This window comes from Semicossyphus pulcher, unplaced genomic scaffold, assembly GCF_022749685.1.
Source record: "Semicossyphus pulcher isolate SPU_LCO1_2020_fin unplaced genomic scaffold, fSemPul1.0.p SCAF_23, whole genome shotgun sequence".
NCBI classification, from domain to species: domain Eukaryota; kingdom Metazoa; phylum Chordata; class Actinopteri; order Labriformes; family Labridae; genus Semicossyphus; species Semicossyphus pulcher.
The window spans coordinates 7,232,953-7,252,302 of NW_027211697.1; the positions used below are offsets into that span (position 1 = coordinate 7,232,953).

Here is a 19,350-nt window from a genome sequence, read left to right on the forward strand (position 1 = left end):
CGCATACGTAAACACGTAAAGACACGTCATGTTCTCTGAGAAGAGCACGAGTGAACCGGAAAACTCAACTATTGTTTTTCTCCAAACGGTTTGATTATGTTGTTTGTTGTAAACGTCATCTTATGTCTGAATAAAGAAGTTTCTCTGACATTTTTGTTGCATATGTTATTTAATGCTACAATTATGCGATTGGGAAGCTTCCCCTTTAAAAAAATCTTCGTCATTATATTCGGTAGGACATTGACATCAACTTAAACCAATAACATCAGAGAACAAATTCACAATAGTGTTTTGTCATCCAATCAGACAGTAGTGGGTGTGTACAGCGTAGTTGTCGTACAGACATGGTTCCACATGGAAAAATAGCTATTGGTGCTATAACCTTGATGGATCAGCTTCTTCATTGAGACAATCCTATAATAAGACCATGTAAGACATTTATAGATTCATTTTACCAACATTATATTTACTATGTCCTCTAGTCTAGGTAGAGAAGTAGAAATAGACTATATATGACATGCTTCTTCTTCAATCAGGTTTAAACAACTGCTTTAGTACGTTTGCCAATCATTTCGCAAGTTGATCACGGCGATTATCGCTGACTCATTGGATTCGTATACAATCACCAACTGATTTACATGCATTTGATACCTTTCAGGCAGGCTGCTATGGATATCACGGCAAAGTATTGCCACAAAGAAATGGAGGCATATGGGTCATGTGTGGCCTCCAACCCATCAACATGGCAAGAAAAGTGTCATGAACTGAAGATCAAGGTTGCACAGTGCACATCATCACAGTAAGGCAGCACACTTGTACATTAACTGCACATTTTACTGTTCCATCCACAATTAATTGTAACCTGTGTTTTTGTTTGTTTTTGTGATAGCCCAGTGATACAGAAAATCAGACAGGACTGTTCCAAGCAGTTTGTGGAGTTTGAGCGTTGTCTCAGAGAAAACCAGGACAAACCTACCTCCTGCTCAGCACATGTAGCTCGCTTTCTGGGCTGTGCAGAAACAGTGGACCTCAGTGGAGTGGGTAAGTTCATGCTGGGATTGGCCATACACGGCTCAAGGTCACATATAAACATATGTGAACGGAAGTGATTAAAGTGTAAGAGATAGGAATGTGTAGATTATTAATAGGCAGGGGATGTGTATTTTATAACAACATATGGTTAGTGCATGATGGTTGTTCAGACTTGCAGAAGTCTTCCACTTGGCATCCCTTTCATGTACAAATCACTGGTTGAAACAAACCATACTTGCAATCATTGATCACTGATCATGCCCTGTAAGCACACCTGCATACAAACATGTAAACACAGATAGAGGAACAGACACAAATAGAAAACATAAACACATACTAAGTGCATGCAGGAACACAAACACAGACACCTATTTACATTATGCACAGATACATACAGTATACACTGCCATAGATAAGGGATAATACACACTAGTAGATATACACTTAAGCAATATGTGTAAAATTATTGTGATGTGATTTAAATATTGTAAGTTCTGTACAATGTCAGAATCTATAATGTGCAAACTAATATTCTTTAGGTAATGATTATATGTTAAGAGCATTTATAAGTTAAAAAATATAGTCTTGGCTAGAAATGTTTTCTGCAAAACTTCTCTATCATGTTAAAATAACCTGTTACATTTTCTATTAAATTTTCCCTGACTAATAAACAAATACAAATAAATACATTTTCAGAAATCCCATGAGTTATGACATATAAAGAACGTGACTAATACTGAATCATCTTTGGGAGCTTTAACTAATACTCAACATATCAATAAATTCTTGTTCTTTTCCCAGATACAAATCCCGTGCCTCAACCATCATAAGATTCAGACATCTACCATCATCTGCAGATTTCTTCCATCTCCTCAGCAGCACTGATGAGCTGGTTTCACATGTGTCGCAGCCATGTTATTGTACATACAGTGACTGTTTATTTTTCTGTTTACCTCTGTGCAACTTTATGTAACAATTTATCTCACTTCAACAGAGATGTTGGAGATGACTGCACCAGAACTGTGAGTTAGATAGGAGTTAGTGTAGATAGTATTTCATTACTGCTCCATTTAAAAATAGCATTTATAATTGCCTGCATGCAAAGATGTCTGTTTTTATTCTAATGGTTATTGAAGAGTCTCATTAAAATTGACATCAGACTTGTGCTACTCATCCAGTGTAGTCATCCTTTACTGTCGTGTATGTCTTACCCTCCCGGCCTTGCCCTCTCCAGGTCTGAGTCAGAGTCAAACATTAAATTTCAATGTATTCCTCCTACACAGTTTCTCCTGACTAGTCAATGACTGAGAAATAGGGAGTCTGGGAAGAAAAGCAAGAGAAGGAGGAGGCACTCCACTTCTAATCAGCAAGACTACTGAGAAAGAGAGGGAGGATGTTGAGTTATGAGCCCTGTGACCACTAAGCAGAACAGACCTTTTCTGGTTCAATTATTAAAGCTTTGAAGGAGGTAATGATCGGAAAAGGACTCCTTTCATTCAAGTGTAATATCTTTGGTGTATACCAGATGAGAAAGTGAGAACTGCGTCGTAATTCATAATATTTAGGACAATAAGACAAGCGCACTCCAAAGATGAAACCGCAGATTGTATTGAAGATACAGCAACATTACATTCAAAGCACATCACCTAGCAGTCACTGAACAAAAAAGTAAGATAGGAACTTGCCTAATACCTCACAAATAAGTTACATTCACAAAAATATCACTGTAAAAATACAATGAGTCAAGGATTAGAGTTAAACAGAATGCCATGAAAGGATTTCACAAGCTGTAGCCGATCACTGGCACCTAAATGAAACGTGTATCACCCTAATCCTATTTTATTCTGCACCTCATCGTGAGTCCTCTCCTGATGTTTTCTGCAACACTTGCTATCCGACTTCAGTTTAGAGGCTATTCCTTTAGACCTACCTTGGGACACATAAATATCATGCTACAGTTTAAATATTTGCAGATTATCACAGAAGAAGGTACAAAATATCTACCTAACAACATCTAATTTGAGATGTTTGATAAGGAAATTTTTACAGAAGGTGACTACAATTACCTGTTACACAGTCATACTCACATATACATTTTGAGTACATCGTCATGTACGCAGTGTCCTAACTTTTGGGCATTTGTATTGGTCGTTTACTGCACAACTTCTTGATGTTAAATTATAAAAGAGAAGGAAAGATTTATGTAATAATAACAACCCTGTTTCCGCTTAAGGCTCTTTAAAATACCCTGTAGTGTTGACTAAATGCTAAAGAAAATTACATTTTTTGGTCCATACTTTAAATGTCATGCATTATCAAAAACTAAGAATGTACTTTGAAATTCTCATTTTAAATGCAGAGATTTTTTTCTCTTTGCAATCCATCTTCTTGGAGTCATTGGGCAAGTTCAATTGTAATCCTTTCCAGCACAATATCCTGAGCTGTAGCTCAGGTAATATAAACATACACACTAACCTGAGAGCAAAAAGTACTCCAATCCATATACAGTATTGTATACGCTGCAGTCTTTCACGCACAATAACTAATCACTAGTCCTGTCAACAAAAAATTAAGCAAAATACTATTTTGAGTTAGACCCTCAGCTGCTTAAAGATCTGCCGAGACGTCTAAATACATGTAACTTGATTGAGGAATTCACTTGCAACAATCAATTATTATTTGTAATTCATGATATACTGTATATATTAATGTTTGATAAGTGTCTTTTAATTGTCTTTTTTTGTCGGAAAGTGCCATGAAATGAGTTGAACATTACATAAATACAACAGGAGAAATTGAGGTCCTTTTACATATCTTGGACATTTACAGTGTCTGTATTTCCAGCATGTGATTCTCATCGAGGAATGGTCATGGAAACATTATGCTAATCTGCTGCAAATGTTTATTGTTACTTTGCCTGACTTGTGATGATTTTAGCCTGCGATAAAAGCTCAGAAGTGTGTTTGGGTGTCGGCATTCTCGTGGTGAGTGGTCCCACAGGCATGGTGATGGACAGACTCCATTAGCTGCATCTCTGAGGTGAAAGGTGAAACAGGAGGGGAAGGGTGATAGTTTATAAGGGTCAGGAGGTGAAGTAGGAGTTCTGCATGGAGTAGAGGCGGTCAATGGGGTTTCCCACTCGCCCTGCCAGGAGACTGCCATCTCCTGTTGCTAAGAGGCAGTCTCCAAGGTGACCGAGGCTACCGTCGCTGTCCAGGTCATGGAACACTGTCTCTGAGTCTGCGGTGAAAAAGAGCAAAAGTGTTTACAGCTAAAGTGGAACGGTCTATAATTATCACAGAGAGCACAGATACATAGACATAAACAGAATATGAGATAAGTGCTACTTTTTGGGGGGTAAGATATGTTTTCTTTTAAACTTGCAGCTTTGTCCTCCTGTCTCACCATAGGAGTGGAGCTGCTCGCTGCTGAGCTGTGGCGGTGTTAGCCCGTGTCGAAACGGCTCTCCGCCATAGATGTTTGGGTCCAGAGCGAGAAGCTGCTGACGTGGCAGAGAGGGATAGCCCAGTATCCCATCCATGCCATGTGTACTAGAGCCATCTGTGCAGAGATGAGAATCCCTTTAGTTATAACCATTTTATAGCTTATATTCTGAATTTACCACAATGACTCCTGCTATTGTGATTAACACGTTGCGCTTTTACCCTCACTGTCATCATTACTCTGGCGGCCTCCTCTGCTTGGTCCTCTCCGGGTCCCTCCCAGCTGCTCCTGTTCCTGCTGCTGCTGCTGCTGTTGCTGCTGTCGGCGAGCAATCTTTTTCATCTGAGGCAGAAAAACACACGCTGCCTGAATGAGTTTTTCTGTGTGTATTGTAAGTGAAACAGAAAACGTCCTCAGGAAATATGTAAGATCTAACCTTGGCTCTTTGGTTTTGAAACCACACCTGCACAACGCGCACTGTCAGCCCAGTCTCAGCAGCCAGTGTCTCTCTCACCTACAGGTTAGAGTTTTCATTGGTGTTGAAATGCAGTTTAAAATGTTAAACATAGCTGAAGATAGATTGTTATTCAGGCTGAAAATAATGCCCAGGTTTCTAAGGAAAGGATATTTATGTGGTGAATAAGTCAACATAGTCCACCCACCTTACGGCAAGGCTTAGCGGACACTTCAAAGGAGGCCTTGAAGGCACGGCGCTGCTGTGTGGTCAAGATGGTGCGTGGTCGTTTTGAACGCTTGTGCTCCTTGCCCTCGTCACCACCTTTCCCCCCACCGGAGCCGCCTCCACCCTCCTCATCCTCACTTTTCACTGAATAAGGGAAGCAGACAATAAAGCAGTCAGAGCAGCCCGGCAGGAGACGTACGTGTATTTGAATCTGATGTGACTGTTAGCGAAAACATCTCAGAAGTTAGGAAAAAGATATGTTTGATTCCATCATGTTCCAGGTCACTGGAGGTTGAACTCTAAGAAAACTCCCAGAATTCCTTTTGCCAGATTAGGCGGATGACAAATCAAGCTGTATTTCGGAAATGGAGTCATTACCACTGCTATATATCTAAAATGTAATTTGTTTTTTCAAGCAATCTGCCATTATGAAGCATTTTTTTTTAATGTAATTTACACATTGCCACTTTAACCCCCATTTGATCTTCAGGAACTGCTCCCTGGTCTGGAGTGGAGGAATGTGATTGAGATGAAATGTGCTGAAAAATATGTAAAATGCATGAATGTATAAAGAGTTTTGCTTAGATGTGTGTAGAAAAGCAACTTAATCTCTGTGTTTCAGGCGTATCACAAACCCACTTTACCTGATTCAGTTGGTGTAGGACTAATAGCTGCAAGCATTTCCCTCTCCTTCTCGTAGTCCATACGGCAGAGCAGCTGGCCTTCTTTCAGCACAAACTCATCACCTCTTTGCAGCCGGCGTTCACACTCACAGCAGGTGAAGCAGCCAAGGTGGTACACCTGGCCTTGCACGCGCATTATCAGCTCCGAGCGTCCAATCACCTGCAGGCAGGCGCTGCACTTCCTCACAAACAGCCTGGAAGTGCACAGAAAGACTCGCATGTGAAGGATACCAAGATAAAAAAAACCGTGGCATTATGGGAGTCAAGGCGGGCAGAGAGAGAGACTCTTGAATAGATGTTGAACTGTAATTAAAGATGGAGGCACAGACAAGGCGCTCTGATACATTAACCATCAGCTCAAAGAGATACAGATTAGCATAGTCTCTTAATTAAAGGTCGTATAAACATTACCCAATTCACAGAGCAACAAGGTGAACATCTGCTGAGGGAAATAACAGTAGTCTGCATTTTTGTGTTGCATTTTCCTTCCCCCTTCTTTACAGTAGGTGGCAGTAGTTAGCTTACAACAAGAGAGCTGCCTGTTGTGAGACTTTCTTTTTTAAAACCTGAAATGTTGAGATTTACTTGATGGGATAAACTCCGGTGAGTCCATATCCCACCCACAATCTTAAAGTACTTATTTAACACCGTGAATAAAGCTTATATGGAGTCTTTCTCAGGTCCATTGCTTTTCCCCATGACCACTTTCCTCCTTTTGTCCCTCCATCTCTCCTCCTGTGAGATGTTCTAACCGTTCGATTCCTCTCCTCCCTCACCATCTCTCCACATCCCCATTTCCATTCACAGGGCCTCACTCTATGCCATTAAATTCCTCTCAAATCCCTGCTCTTGCACTTGGTTTCCTCCCCCTCCCTCCCAAGTATTTTCTGCCAGCATTCCCAGTTCTCCCTCGCGCCCTCCCAGCCTGCCTCCCCAGTTCACTGAAACTAATAAAGACAGGATTAATTAGATTGTTGTTTAAACAGTGCGATGGCCAGACAGACGCTGTAAACTCATAACCAGGGATTGGGGATAGCATGGGGTTAATCTCTCTCCTCTCACTTATGCACACTAAAACACACAGACACACAAAAACATGGACTCTCACACACACATGCACGCACACGCACAGGTCGCACGCACTTGTCGAAATAAGTATAGTCTGATTTCAGATAGTCAGCCAACGACTATCACAATAACGCTGATGAAATCAGAAGATGCTTAAACAACAATATCTATTACCCAGGAAGATTTAAGGTGTAAGAAAGGGAAAGGGGCAGCGGATGAAGAAATGGAAAACAACAAAACAAAAACCTGGTCGGGAGGGAGGGGAGGAGGAGAGGGGAGGGAACAGGGGGAGGAAAGGACGAAGCAGAAGTGTTGCGGTCCCTGACCGAGTGATAGGAAGGTGTTGCTGCCCAAATCTGGAGTGTAAAGAAGGAGCCAGGTCTGCACATTAGAGCTCCTAATCTGTGATTCTGTCCCAAACGCAGCTGCTACAGCTAATCTTTCTCAATCCATCTGCCAAACACTTCCCAAATTCCCCAAATGACAGTGTCGCTAACTTAACATCATAAAGCAAACACAAATGTCCTCATTAACAGTCCTGCGAAGACCTTCTGTGACAGGACCTTGTGTTTAAATTACAGCTGGTCAACCTATTTTAATAAAGAAACATTGTAACTAATAACATGTTAACCATAGTACCTGCCGTCTAACACACATATTCAGCAAGGGAGAGCCTCCCCAGCCTGCTCTGCCGGGCCTCACTCTCCATCCAAACATCTTTAAAGCTTCCTTTCAATGTCAACAAAATACAAGAGAAGAGAATTGTCACAGGATTGCTTGACATAAGACCGATGATGCTGGTGGTTAAGTCCCACACTCCCTAATCGGGGTGTACACAGCACGGTAGGAATTTACTCAACATGGCAAATGAAGGCAACTTGGGGCAACTGCCTCAGAGGGGGGTCTGTAAGTAGATCAGTCTAATCCCTCTAATAGAAGTATTACTCACACTGGCCCTGACCAGGGTGAAGCTCCCAATACATCACTATGGATGTGATGGCTATAGAGCAGCCACGTGACGAGGTATATTTAGGATCTACACCAATTCTTTTACAAGTTATTCTCATTTGTTTCTGTTTTGGGGAAATTATTTATTAATTAAGTCACATTGGAAAGGATTTCTTTTGTTTGTTTTTAAAGATTTTTTTATTGGCTTTTGCCTTTATTCATAAGGAAGTGGATAGAGACAGAAATGTGGGAGAGAGTGGGGATGACATGCAGCAAAGGGCCGAGGGCTGAGCCTCTGTGCATGGGGTGCACGCTTTCACGGCTGAGCTAAACCTGGCTAAGCTAAACAATAGGCTTTCCCTAAATTATATGTTGTATGTTTGCATGATACTGATGAAACATTGATGATTTTTTCAATTTCCAGACGACAAAAATGTAAATCTAAACAGCTGAGGTATAGAACTGAGACCAGCTATCAGACACGTAATTCTAAAGAGGACTTTAGCATTGGATTTAGAAGGCTTTCCCTTAATGAAGTGTGATGTGCAATATTCATATGTACAGAATTACAAAGAATTACAAAGCCGGCAGAAGACTGTCTGCTTGTGAGCTTGTGTGATGCACAGAAACCTCGGGAACTTTGGCTGCAGGCAACTTTCTGCTTGGTGCTATGGATTTCTGAAGGGTTAGGGGGGCACAGCTTATTACAAGCTCGCTGATTATGAGATCAAATGTGGAGGCAGAAAATATGATGTGTTGTACGTACTGGGTGGTTATAATCAGCCCTTTCCTTCTTGCTTTATTGTATACAAACAGAATAACAGAACCCTCGTCTTCTCCCTAAGCTGTGTCATGTGGCATTGTTTAGCATCGGAGCTCCGAGGAGCCCAGCATTGTGTGGACCGCAACACAATCATTTCATAAAGTCTCAGAGCAATTACAGTTGTGCTGCTTGCTTTCATAACTGATTAATATTTATACAGGTAAAGATTTGCTTCTACGCGGTTTCTCAAGTACCCCCTGTTGCATGAAAGTGAGCGCAGAAGAAGCTAACTTGGACAAATTGTAGCTGCAGCTCATCAAAGAGCCACCATTATTGCTAATTTTGACTCTGAATGTAAAGCTTTAGATGCATTTCTATCCAAAACCATGTTATATGCTTGCTTCTGTTTCCAACAAATGTAATGTGTTCAAAATGACCGTGCGTGTGCTTAAACATTCCCTAAAAGTAACGGCACGTTTAAGGATTCATGGGATAGATGCAAAAAAACAAATGATATGCAACATTTTTACTTTTTAAGTTGTATTCTGATCAGTATCCATTTCTTAGAAATGTGTGTGTGGATGTGTGTGTGTGAGTGTGTGTGCGCACTTTCGGCGGATATTGCTCTGTGAAGCAAAATGGCTCAGAGCCAGGGTTCAGTAATCACATCATCTCCTTTTATTAAATCTCCCTGCACTGCTTCTGTGTTATTAAAATCTCCCAGCATTCCCCACGATACTCACTACCCCTGCCACCACTCACTAACACTCACTCACACAGATACACACATGTATATAAATATATATATATATTCAGTACAGTCACACACACACACACGCACGCACACAGACACATGGGTACATATACAGTCACATGCACACATAAACACAAAAATACACAGTTTGTGTAAACACAGATAAGGTGCCTGGGTACAAACATCAATAAAACACTGACAGATGCTCTCATTTGTGCCCCATCCATGCATCAATAAAGGAACATCATAAACAGTCCTCTTGCTCATTGAATGCTCTCAAATTTGTAAAAGCAGCGTAATAGCTGTTATCTTACGGCTGAGGGCCTGCGGAGAATGAGAGACATCCTTTAGAGGCACAAACCCTCAGCCAATCTCACAGTTATACAGTTACATGCCATGACTCTCACTGTAAATCGTTTCACACTGGTAATGAGACGAGCCCTACATGAGAGCAGCACTGATGCCTGTAATATTCAAGACAAGATGTAATGTACCTGTAAAAGTAGCAACAAAAAAACCTGCGTGGCGCACAAGGGCTGCATGATATGTGTCTCTGAGTGTGTGCGGTTTACACCTGATGCTACCAAGAATGAATGCTATGTGTGAGGATATATGTGTTTGTGTGTGTGTGTGTGTGTTAGTTTAGATAAAACAGTTAATCCCCAGGCCACCAGAACGCAATATCCTGTCTGCCCGTTTCTCATTTCCTGTCTGTCTCTGGCGGAGTGGGAAGCAGCAGGGAGGGGGTGGCGGGGGACAGCGGGACCCGTTGCCCCAGAAACAGGAGATACAGCCGGTCGATTTGAGAAAAGTCTACGCCGATCTCCCTATCTCTCCCTCTCTGGTGCGACCCCCTATTCTCTCCCTCTTTTTTCCTCCCTCTCTCTGCTTTTATTATCTCAGATTTAATAAAGCCAAGGCGAGCAGCTTGTTCTGCCATGAAACATTTATTAGCTGTCTGTTATAAAATTGTTGTGGGGGAGGAAAGATGATGGGGTCTCATCTCACATTATGCAAAAACAGTGGCAATATCACCCCCTCCTCGCACATGCACATGCACCCAGACAAAAATCTGCCCGTCCCTGCGGCTGTGTCCTCTCCTAAAAATTTAGACACCTCATCTGTACCTTCTGTATCCCGTCTTTGAAATTCCTCCCTGATTCATTCATACCATAAAATCTGACTCTTCTTCAAAACACAAAAACTCCCTCATCCCCACTTTTCTTTGCTTCCTTTTGAGCTGCAGGTTTCGCAGGAAGGAGTGTCTGAGTGTCCTCATGCATGTGTCATATTTAGCCTCTCACTATACACCATAAATTTTCTTTTGCAAACTAATAACACTGACAGAAATTATTAAAAGACAAAATCATATACGTCCTCACTTCCCTCTTAATAAATCTAGCTATGCAGATAGTTTCATTTGCCCTGGTTATGAGAGTTTCTGATCTCAGCCGAGTAACATTCTTTCCTTGAAAATAAGGCAACTCTTAAATGCAATGATTCACTGCTGTGCGCACCACAAACAAAACTCCATCCCCCTGCTCTCTCTTTTAGATGTTAATGTTTAACAACCTGAAGAAAAAACCCAAACTATAAGCAAAAAATGTGCTCTTCAGCAGGTCATCAATCACAGTTTAAACAGAGTTTCAGCATTCAGACTTAAAAAGTATTCTATCATATGCCATTGAGTCCATAATCTATAGGGATGGGGATAAGGGCCTGTTGTCTTTCTGATGTGTCATTGCATAATTCCCTCTAATAGTAATTCCCTGCAGCCTAGAGTCAGGCCTGTCATCACAGGACAGCCACAGAATGCTGGGTAATTAGCACTGTACCCAATCAGCCTTCCCCACCTCCTCCTCCTCCTCCTCCTCCTCCCATTCCCGTCCCGAGACACAAAGAGCCGCTGAGGGAAGGGAGGCGATTAAGAGAAAACAAGGGATAAACGGGGAGATAAACTGTTTGGTGTCATGGCTGCCATCAATCTCAACGAGAGCGAAATGAGGTTTGGAATAGAGAAATAATATTACAAAGCAGACAGTGATGAACGAGGGAAAGGATAGAGAGACAGGGAGAGGAATGGCGGGTGGGGTGGGGGGTACTGAAGGGGGAACCGGGGTAGAAGATGTAGTTTTCATCCTCAGTATTTTAGAGCAGGGAGACTCAGAAGTTCACTTATACATGCAGAGTAACTTGAGAGGATACTCTGTCAGGCGTCAGTGTTAGATTCACATAAAGCTACCTGGTCAGCAGAGGGAGATTCCATAACTGTGGCGGCGGGGTCTCCCTCTCTCTGTCTGCAAAGAGACGGTTTGTAAACCTAGATGTAGACGCAGTGGCCTCCACCCCACAGAGTGAGGTATTAAAGCCAAGGTTTAGTGAATATCCACCCTGGTGACCTGTTTTTCACAGGGGTGAAGCTGCCTTTATGGGGCTTACAAGGGAGCTCGCATGCAGGCTCCGCGCAGCCAGACTACCCTCCATTCTGTCTGGGCTCAGCACTATTGACCGGGGAACACTGGCCTTATACTGCTCTGTTTGGCAAGACACCTTAATGTGGAGCAAGTGTGCAGAAAGGCAATGACTGGGAAAATGTTGGTGTAGGGTGCTGAGCATGGTTGCCAGAATGCATGCATGCATTCAGGTGGTTTTATTGTCTTATCTTCAGTAAGGATGATATTAAATTTTTTTTCCCATCTTTAGAAAAAAAAACCTTCTCAGACTTTATTATCCTGCTCCTTGACAAGTGATGCATTGCACCCAATGCTCGTGGAAATTCAGAGTGTGGAAGGCGTCCTTCCTTGCCACTAAATTTATTCTAAAGCTTCTTTTTGAACATCTGGTCCATAACAAGAAGGACTTCCAGAGAATTTCTTGAGGTTTCAACACAAAAAATAAATCCAAAAGAAAAATCCACAAGATGCACTTCAGTTTATTGTGTCTAAATCCCCTCATTTCCATAACAGATTGAGAGCAGGGAATCTCTAAATTGAAAGCATACCTCCTGTTTTATTACAAAGATAATGATTGGCAGTAGCGTGATCGCTTATTTATTTCAATACGTTTCAGCCATGAAACTTAAATATAACTCACGACTTATATTCTTTAAAATTATATAGCGCTTCATTATTATGGGTATAAACTTCAGACAGCTGGGATAGGCTCCAGCCCCCTTGCGACCCTGAACAGGATAAGCCGTATAGGAAACGGATGGATGGATGGATGCAGGCATGCGCACAGATAAGACCCAAAGGGGGCTTGAGCCCCTGCCCCTGTGCCCTCAGAGTCAAAAAGTGCCCTTAATTATTATTATGATTATTATGATTATTATTTATTTATTTTTTACAACACTTACTTTTATGTCATCCATAAAGACATATGTAGGACAGTAGGACTTGGCTGTAATTTTCTAATTATTAGCCTTGCAGTCAATCTAGTCTAATCGTCATTAAAACAACGTTTTCTCCATCATGCAGGAAGCACCCTCTGAAGCAGGTAGTTACATTTTGCATGGTTTTGATGTTCTTTGTCACCCCCTCTCTTTATAGCCACTTTATTCAAATGTGATGTTTAAAAGTGTATATTGTTTGGGCATGTCACAGTTGCACAGTTGTGTGTTTTTCCTGTTAAAAAAACATTTTCAATTAGTCAATAAATAATTTTGATTTGGAAATAACACTGCCAGAAGAGGCAAATACAACTTTATCCAATGAAAGGCAAAATATTACTTATAAACATGTCAGATCTGTGGTTTCTTAGTGGAATAATGTGGTTCAGTAGAATATAAACCGTTCCCATGTTAACAATATAAGGTGTGATTATGGATGCCGGCAGTGTGACAACATCAGGTTGGGAATTAGTGCATGTTCATGGGGCAAGTGCCCTTTTTTTGCTTGAGCCCCTGCCCCCAAAAATGTCTGTGCACGGCCCTGGGTGGATTATAACCTTAGGTCCTACCCTTGTTGCGACATTATATCGTCTTTTTGAACCACTGGAGCGATCAATGCAGAATTATTTTAAAGCAAAATATCCTTTGAAAACATTAATCATGCAAATGTTGAATAAACTTTTGCCTCAAAGGCAATTTATCCCAGAGGAGTCGGGCTGGGGGATGGGTCACATTTCAAAATTAGATTTGTTCTCTCATTTGAATTGATAGACATTTACATGGGTTTATTTGTTTTTACCTCAACAGCATGCATTAATTATAAAAACTAAATTGGAGATATCTCCACAAAACAAATTTCTTTTTCAACGTCTTCTTTGAGGAATACTAACTACAGAAAACAAGCACAGCATAACAGCCTGCATGGTCTTTAGTGTATGCTAATGGAGGGGCAGGGAGGAGAGTTGTGCCTGTCTGTGTGTGCTGCTGATGTAATCAAAGAAAAGGATAAATTAAAAATGTTTGGACAGGCTGGAGATACTGCATGACGGGGAGATGGAAAAAAGCCAAGTGTGAGCAGGAAAGGCCGGCAGGATATCGCCTTAACATGCATGTATATATTACAAACACACATCCTTCAAAAGTAAGACAATACCTGACCATCAGTGCAGAAATCACGCTCATTTGCCTCTGCCTCTTGTTTCAGCTGGAACCAAAATAGAACGAAGCATCAAGTAAAGGGTTAAAAGAAAAATAAGCAACTCCTAATATTTCCCTCTACATTTTTATGCATGTTGGAGATTCTTGCACATGGTTATCTGCTACAAAGCACACACCTGCTGTAGACGGGGGAGTGTGTGTGTGTGTGTGTTGTAAGGCACTGATGGACAGACTGCAGGGAAAACAAGGAGACATTGTTGCTGATCCTCTGAAGGTCACAGTCAGCACTGCGTGCCAAGTCTGGCACAGACTCGCACAACAAGGCAACTATCCATATGCAATGTATAGGGGACTAAATCAACACATAGTGAATGAGCCGCCGACTATTAATTTGGATCTACAATCACAGTCATTACACGACGAGAGCAAATACGCTTTTTCATTCCATCACTGAAAATGAACCCAGTGCTTCATTTATGATAAACTATTGCCTCCACGTTTCCCACTCATTTTTCCAGATAAACGTCACACAATGGGACTTTCATCGGGCAGCTCCCCTCTTTCTCTCTCTCTCCTTCTCCTCTCTCTCTCTCCCTCTCTCTCCCTCTCTCTCTCCTCCAGATGTCAGGTACAGTGGGAGCGTCTGTGCTGCTGGATGCCGTCTGACACTTTTCAAAACAATGATAACAAGCTCGGGGCTCGTCCTTCAGCTGTCTCTCCCCGGAGCTCCCACTGCAGGCATGCCCACTGACCGCCGGTACACACCAAACAACCAAAACAAGACACACACACACACACACACACACACACACCACACACACATATACGACCTCAAATACGACCAATTATCAGCCATATGGACATTTTACTTTTCACATTAACTGTGAGAATTTATGAGAAAGGACCTTTTTAATCCATAATTATGATTCTGCACCAGTCAAATACATTTAATTGTTATTTAATATTTATTACAACTCTCAAGTTTCTCTTAACTTAAAGCAGACGACACAATAACAAGCTCAGATTAATCATTTGAAACCTCAATAATCCCTTTAAAATAACCTTGTAGATGCAGTTACACACTGTCTGCATGCTTTTTCAGTGTGTATAGATATTTCTGCTTACAGTCAGATGTTCACATTTAATGTTTGTTTTGTCTTGGTACAGTTGAAATGAAAAGTAGAAGATATATATATTACATTAGTGAGACACTTTGGGGATGTTGACCACTATTTAAAATGAAGCTTTGTCGGTTTAAGGAAAGCTTTCGGAGAAAACTCCTCTTGTTTGCAATGACAGACTTGTGGGATTGAACATGAATTTGCAATATAAAGTATATTTTATTAGAGGGCAATTATGGTAAGTTATACATTTTTATTATTGTATTGCACTCCCAAATTTCCCCCCAGGGGTAAATAAAGTATTTCTGATTCTGAGATTCTTTTCTATTTCTATATAATTTTTCTTTCCTAATCATTTTCAGCTTCATACTCCTTTTCATGCTGTTTTCTGTGAAGTTCATGGATTTTTTTTTTGCAATGGTTAAAGTGACTTACAAAAGGCCCATTTGTAACACATTGACAGGTAAATTAATTTCCTCAGTAACAGTCAAACGATGCCTTGGTGTTTGCTGAATTCAGCTGTTCCTGGAGAATGAACTGAGCTGTACAGATAAGGTGTGGGCAAAAGTGCTTATCTGGATATTATGAAGCAAATTTATATTTTAGTTCAGGGAACAAAACATGTTATTTGACCGTGTTATTCACCGGTAAACCTCTAAAGTGTGGCAGAAAGCCTCCATGTTAAACATATTGACAAGCTTCTTGTGAAGCCCCTGACTCTGACTTATTCCCCGTCACCTTCTGTTCAGTATTTTTACCTGGGTTTTTTTCTCTCTCCCTTTTTTTATTTAAACAGTTAAAAAAAAATCAGTTTTAGTGGTTTTAATTTCTTGTTGTGTTAGGCACAGTCTAAGCATATTAAAATGCAACCAGGTAAAAAAGAAAAAAAAGGAGTGATGATATTTAGATCAAATTACAGCCACAAAAGCTCAGCCAGCAAATACAGAGTAAAGAAAAATACCGTATTATGAGACACACTTTGGAAACCCAATATTGTCTTTTAGATCAGAATTATGTGTGGTTTTATCTTCCTCTTGTAAACATGGGTATGAGGAGGCTGAGGAACATGATTTGCTGATGATTCGAACAAATTGTAGCTTCACTAAAAACTATTGCAAATAAACAGTTAGCATTTGAATTATAGCCCTATATATTTTTTAAGATTTTGGAGGTTTACGCAAATAACTTAAACGTTAACGTAAAGAACGTTTCTATAGGCTACGTCACTCTATTTGAGAAGTTATTCCTTCTGCAAATTAAGCGATTTCTTTCAACATTATAACAAATCTGTAGGTGTGGTTTTAAGCAAAATTGTGCACTTTCATAAACTCTGAAAAACAGGTGCTATGATGAGGTCATGCATTTTCGACTACTATGGAACAAGGTGCACCATTAGCCCCTCTTCCGTGTGTGTGTGTTCTTACTTCTCATAGTCGTGCTTGCAGTAAAGCAGTCGGTCCCTGCAGTAACAGGTCCCGGTGAGCGCACTCAAACACACGGCGCACTTGACGCAGGTCTCGTGCCAGGAGCGCTCGTTCACGCGCAGCAGGAAGCGGTCGGCGATGGGAGACTCGCAGCCGGCACACAGCTCTCCCCCTCCCCTGTACTCCGGACCTGGAGGGAGCACATCAGTGCGTGGATTGAGACACAGAGGCAGGATGTTTAAAAGACTGTCTTTATGCATCTTTTCAATATGACCCCCTCCCCTCAAGGAAATATTGTCTCCATCCACCTCACGGCCATCTGTAAAACACTAGAGAAGTGTGTAACATGCTGTTTCACCGATACTTTGTATATTACAAAATAAATGTGTGTTGTCTCTATTTTACATGATTTGGCACAGAACACCTGCTGTCCCCTCCAACACAGAGGCATCCACTCTGTGACAGGTGTAGGTCTACTTAAGAGGCCGTAACCCACTATATGTGTTCCTGTTTTTAACCTCCAGATACAAAACTTCCCCGGAACATTTATTTAGTCTTATTGTAATTTTTTAACACTAATAGGCCTACATTTACTTTTTATATAGTCAGCGTAACAAGCGCAACTTATTTGGGGGGTATTTTTTCATCTCCTCTGGTGTCACTTTAACACTCATGTGTGCACTGATGGTGAATTCCTACTGATAAGTAGGCTATTAGTGATTTAATAATGCTTAATGCATATTTTCTCCGGATATTGATATGTTTTTTTTAATAATATTAACATTTTGTTGTCTGTTTAAAAAAAGAAGATTTATCACAAGTATCCTGTTAACTTTTTTAGTGGCAATAATTGGTGCTATCTTTTTTTCGTGTGGGCCTTTTTGGTACAAATTGTCAGTAAAACTCACCGAAAGGCGTTGAGGATGGAGGCTGCTGCAGACAGGACTGCTGGCTTTCCTCTGTTTTCATCCCTTCTCTCCTTCCCTCAGTGTGATCGCTGCACAAAGACAAAAACAAAAAACAAATCTTAACTAATGTTGGAGCTGAAACTCTGAAGTGAATCCATCGGAAACCGGGGAGTCGGTGAGGCAACGTGTAAGCCGATGCACGCAGATTATAATAACCAGCATTTACTAGATTTTAATTTAGAACCAAAATTAGGCAGAATTTACGCACACACTCCAACAAATGAGCAGCTTTGATTTAATTCGAGATATTAAAGGCAGAAAGGATAATCATGGAAAACCACACATATCTTGTGAGTGTGGTCCATGGTATCTTCATTTTTGTTTTAATAAACTTTATATTTGGTCATATGACGTTTAAAAAATGCACGTCAGCCTTTAAATATCACTAAACACTAAAAAAGAAAATAAACTCTAGAGAATAACATTTTTAAATATACCAAAAAGTTATTTAAAGAATGTGATTGTTTTATAATCCCAGCACCATTTTGGACATTATTTGGAAATTATTATTTGATTTTTTTTTTAAAATATATTAATTTATTACATTTTATAAATGTAAATGTTTTAAAGTGTTTTTCCAAAAATACGGTCAGTATTTTTATTGATTTATTTGTAGATTGTTATTTCAAATTGTACACATGTTTCATCAAAGTGACCAAACAGTAGGTTACCAGTTGAAGCTTTAAAAGACGCTGAATTCATTTTGTATATTTCAGAAGTCTCTTTAAATAAAATAAATTCAAAGAAATGCAATTTGTCAGAGGAAACAAGAATAAAAAATATCTTCAGTTTTTACCGGCATGTAGCCTTTTGCTTGCTGTGGCCGAATAAGATTATTTGTAGCTACAGCCATTATTCCAATTGGATATTGATTTACTTTTCATTTATTTATCTAATTACTGCTGTGACATTTTAAAGAATCCTGACTTTAATTTAAAAAGTGATAAAAGTTTTACTTTTAGGAAGTGATTCCGTAAAATCCACTGAATATAAAATAAAATGAAATACCAGGGGATGGCCGCATTGCCGTAGAAAATTAATAATGAAATAAACAAATGAATTATGTAAATGTTATCTGATTTGATGTTTTGCCTAATTGCGGGTTGAATACATTACTGACGTATTCGTGTAATTACACGTTGAGACTAACAGCCTGACGGTAAAAAATAAAAATCTTTAAATAGATTTGATTAAGTTTGCTGCAGGTCTTGTGGAGCTATAGCCTGCTTAAAAGAAGTATTCTTGTCATATCATATGAGGATCAGAAGAATCAACTGTTGGATCAATCTGGTGTTAGAGATGCTCACCGTGACGCACCTTTTGTGCGTAGGAGTTATTGTCATAACAAGAAGAAATCTGTTTATTATAAGGGTTTATTTAAATTGTCAGGCTTCCCATCGTCTTACTCTGAAGTTAGTTGAGCCGCGTGTTTTAGGTGTGATCGCTCCACTCAGAAAACAGCTGCTAACTAATGATAAACATGTAAAATAGTGACCATTAAATATCATCCACGAGGAGCTTCCGGCGACCTCCAAAGAACCGTTATTTGATTCTGAACCAAAAGATGAAATCGGTTGCCTTCTACATAATCTTGGATTAACAGAAAAGATCACACATAATAACATCACATCACAATAATTTATCAGGTAGCAAGGTCAACGTGACTTCTGTTTTTTTTTTTTTTTACCTGAGCATTTATAAAAAAAAACAACCACAAAACAACGTTAAACCTGAGCGAACATTGGTGCAAGAGACACAAAGGCTTCGATGCAATCACAAAATCATTTGGAAATGACAAGCCTGCCTTCACTGACAGCCTGTTCTTGAGTTGCGGAGTCCTACCTTGAGGTGAAACACACTCCTCCTGAAATCTCAGTTGGCAACATGAAAACCTGCGGGAACTTTGGGCCAGTAGAA

General features: G+C 40.3%; 2 protein-coding genes across 2 annotated transcripts; one reads left to right on the forward strand and one right to left on the reverse strand.

The window, feature by feature from the left end:
• Positions 1-342: 342 nt before the first annotated feature.
• Positions 343-2,494, forward strand: LOC138603146 (coiled-coil-helix-coiled-coil-helix domain-containing protein 5). Its single transcript, XM_069674836.1, has 4 exons — positions 343-429; positions 659-799; positions 890-1,041; positions 1,834-2,494. Coding segments are annotated over exons 1-4 (324 nt in total). The 5' UTR covers positions 343-427; the 3' UTR covers positions 1,863-2,494.
• Positions 2,495-4,114: 1,620 nt separating this feature from the next.
• lmx1al (LIM homeobox transcription factor 1, alpha-like) lies at positions 4,115-19,319 on the reverse strand. Its single transcript, XM_069674833.1, has 9 exons — positions 19,276-19,319; positions 17,374-17,462; positions 16,466-16,655; positions 5,803-6,035; positions 5,139-5,302; positions 4,913-4,990; positions 4,698-4,818; positions 4,438-4,593; positions 4,115-4,272 (listed from the first exon to the last, which is right to left on the reverse strand). Exons 1-9 carry the CDS (start codon positions 19,317-19,319, stop codon positions 4,115-4,117), a joined length of 1,233 nt encoding a protein of 410 aa, XP_069530934.1.
• Between the last annotated feature and the right edge of the window lie 31 nt (positions 19,320-19,350).

What these genes read in the sequence shown, in the direction of transcription:
- LOC138603146 (XM_069674836.1), top strand. An exon ending in GCACAGTGCACATCATCACA is followed by an intron (nt 800 to 889) that starts GTAAGGCAGCAC and finishes TTTTTGTGATAG; the next exon opens with CCCAGTGATACAGAAAATCA. An exon ending in AGTGGACCTCAGTGGAGTGG is followed by an intron (nt 1,042 to 1,833) that starts GTAAGTTCATGC and finishes TTCTTTTCCCAG; the next exon opens with ATACAAATCCCGTGCCTCAA.
- lmx1al (XM_069674833.1), bottom strand. Translation starts at nt 19,319, where the DNA reads ATGTTGCCAACTGAGATTTCAGGAGGAGTGTGTTTCACCTCAAG. An exon ending in GGAGTGTGTTTCACCTCAAG is followed by an intron (nt 17,463 to 19,275) that starts GTAGGACTCCGC and finishes GTCTTTGTGCAG; the next exon opens with CGATCACACTGAGGGAAGGA. An exon ending in TCCATCCTCAACGCCTTTCG is followed by an intron (nt 16,656 to 17,373) that starts GTGAGTTTTACT and finishes TGCTCCCTCCAG; the next exon opens with GTCCGGAGTACAGGGGAGGG.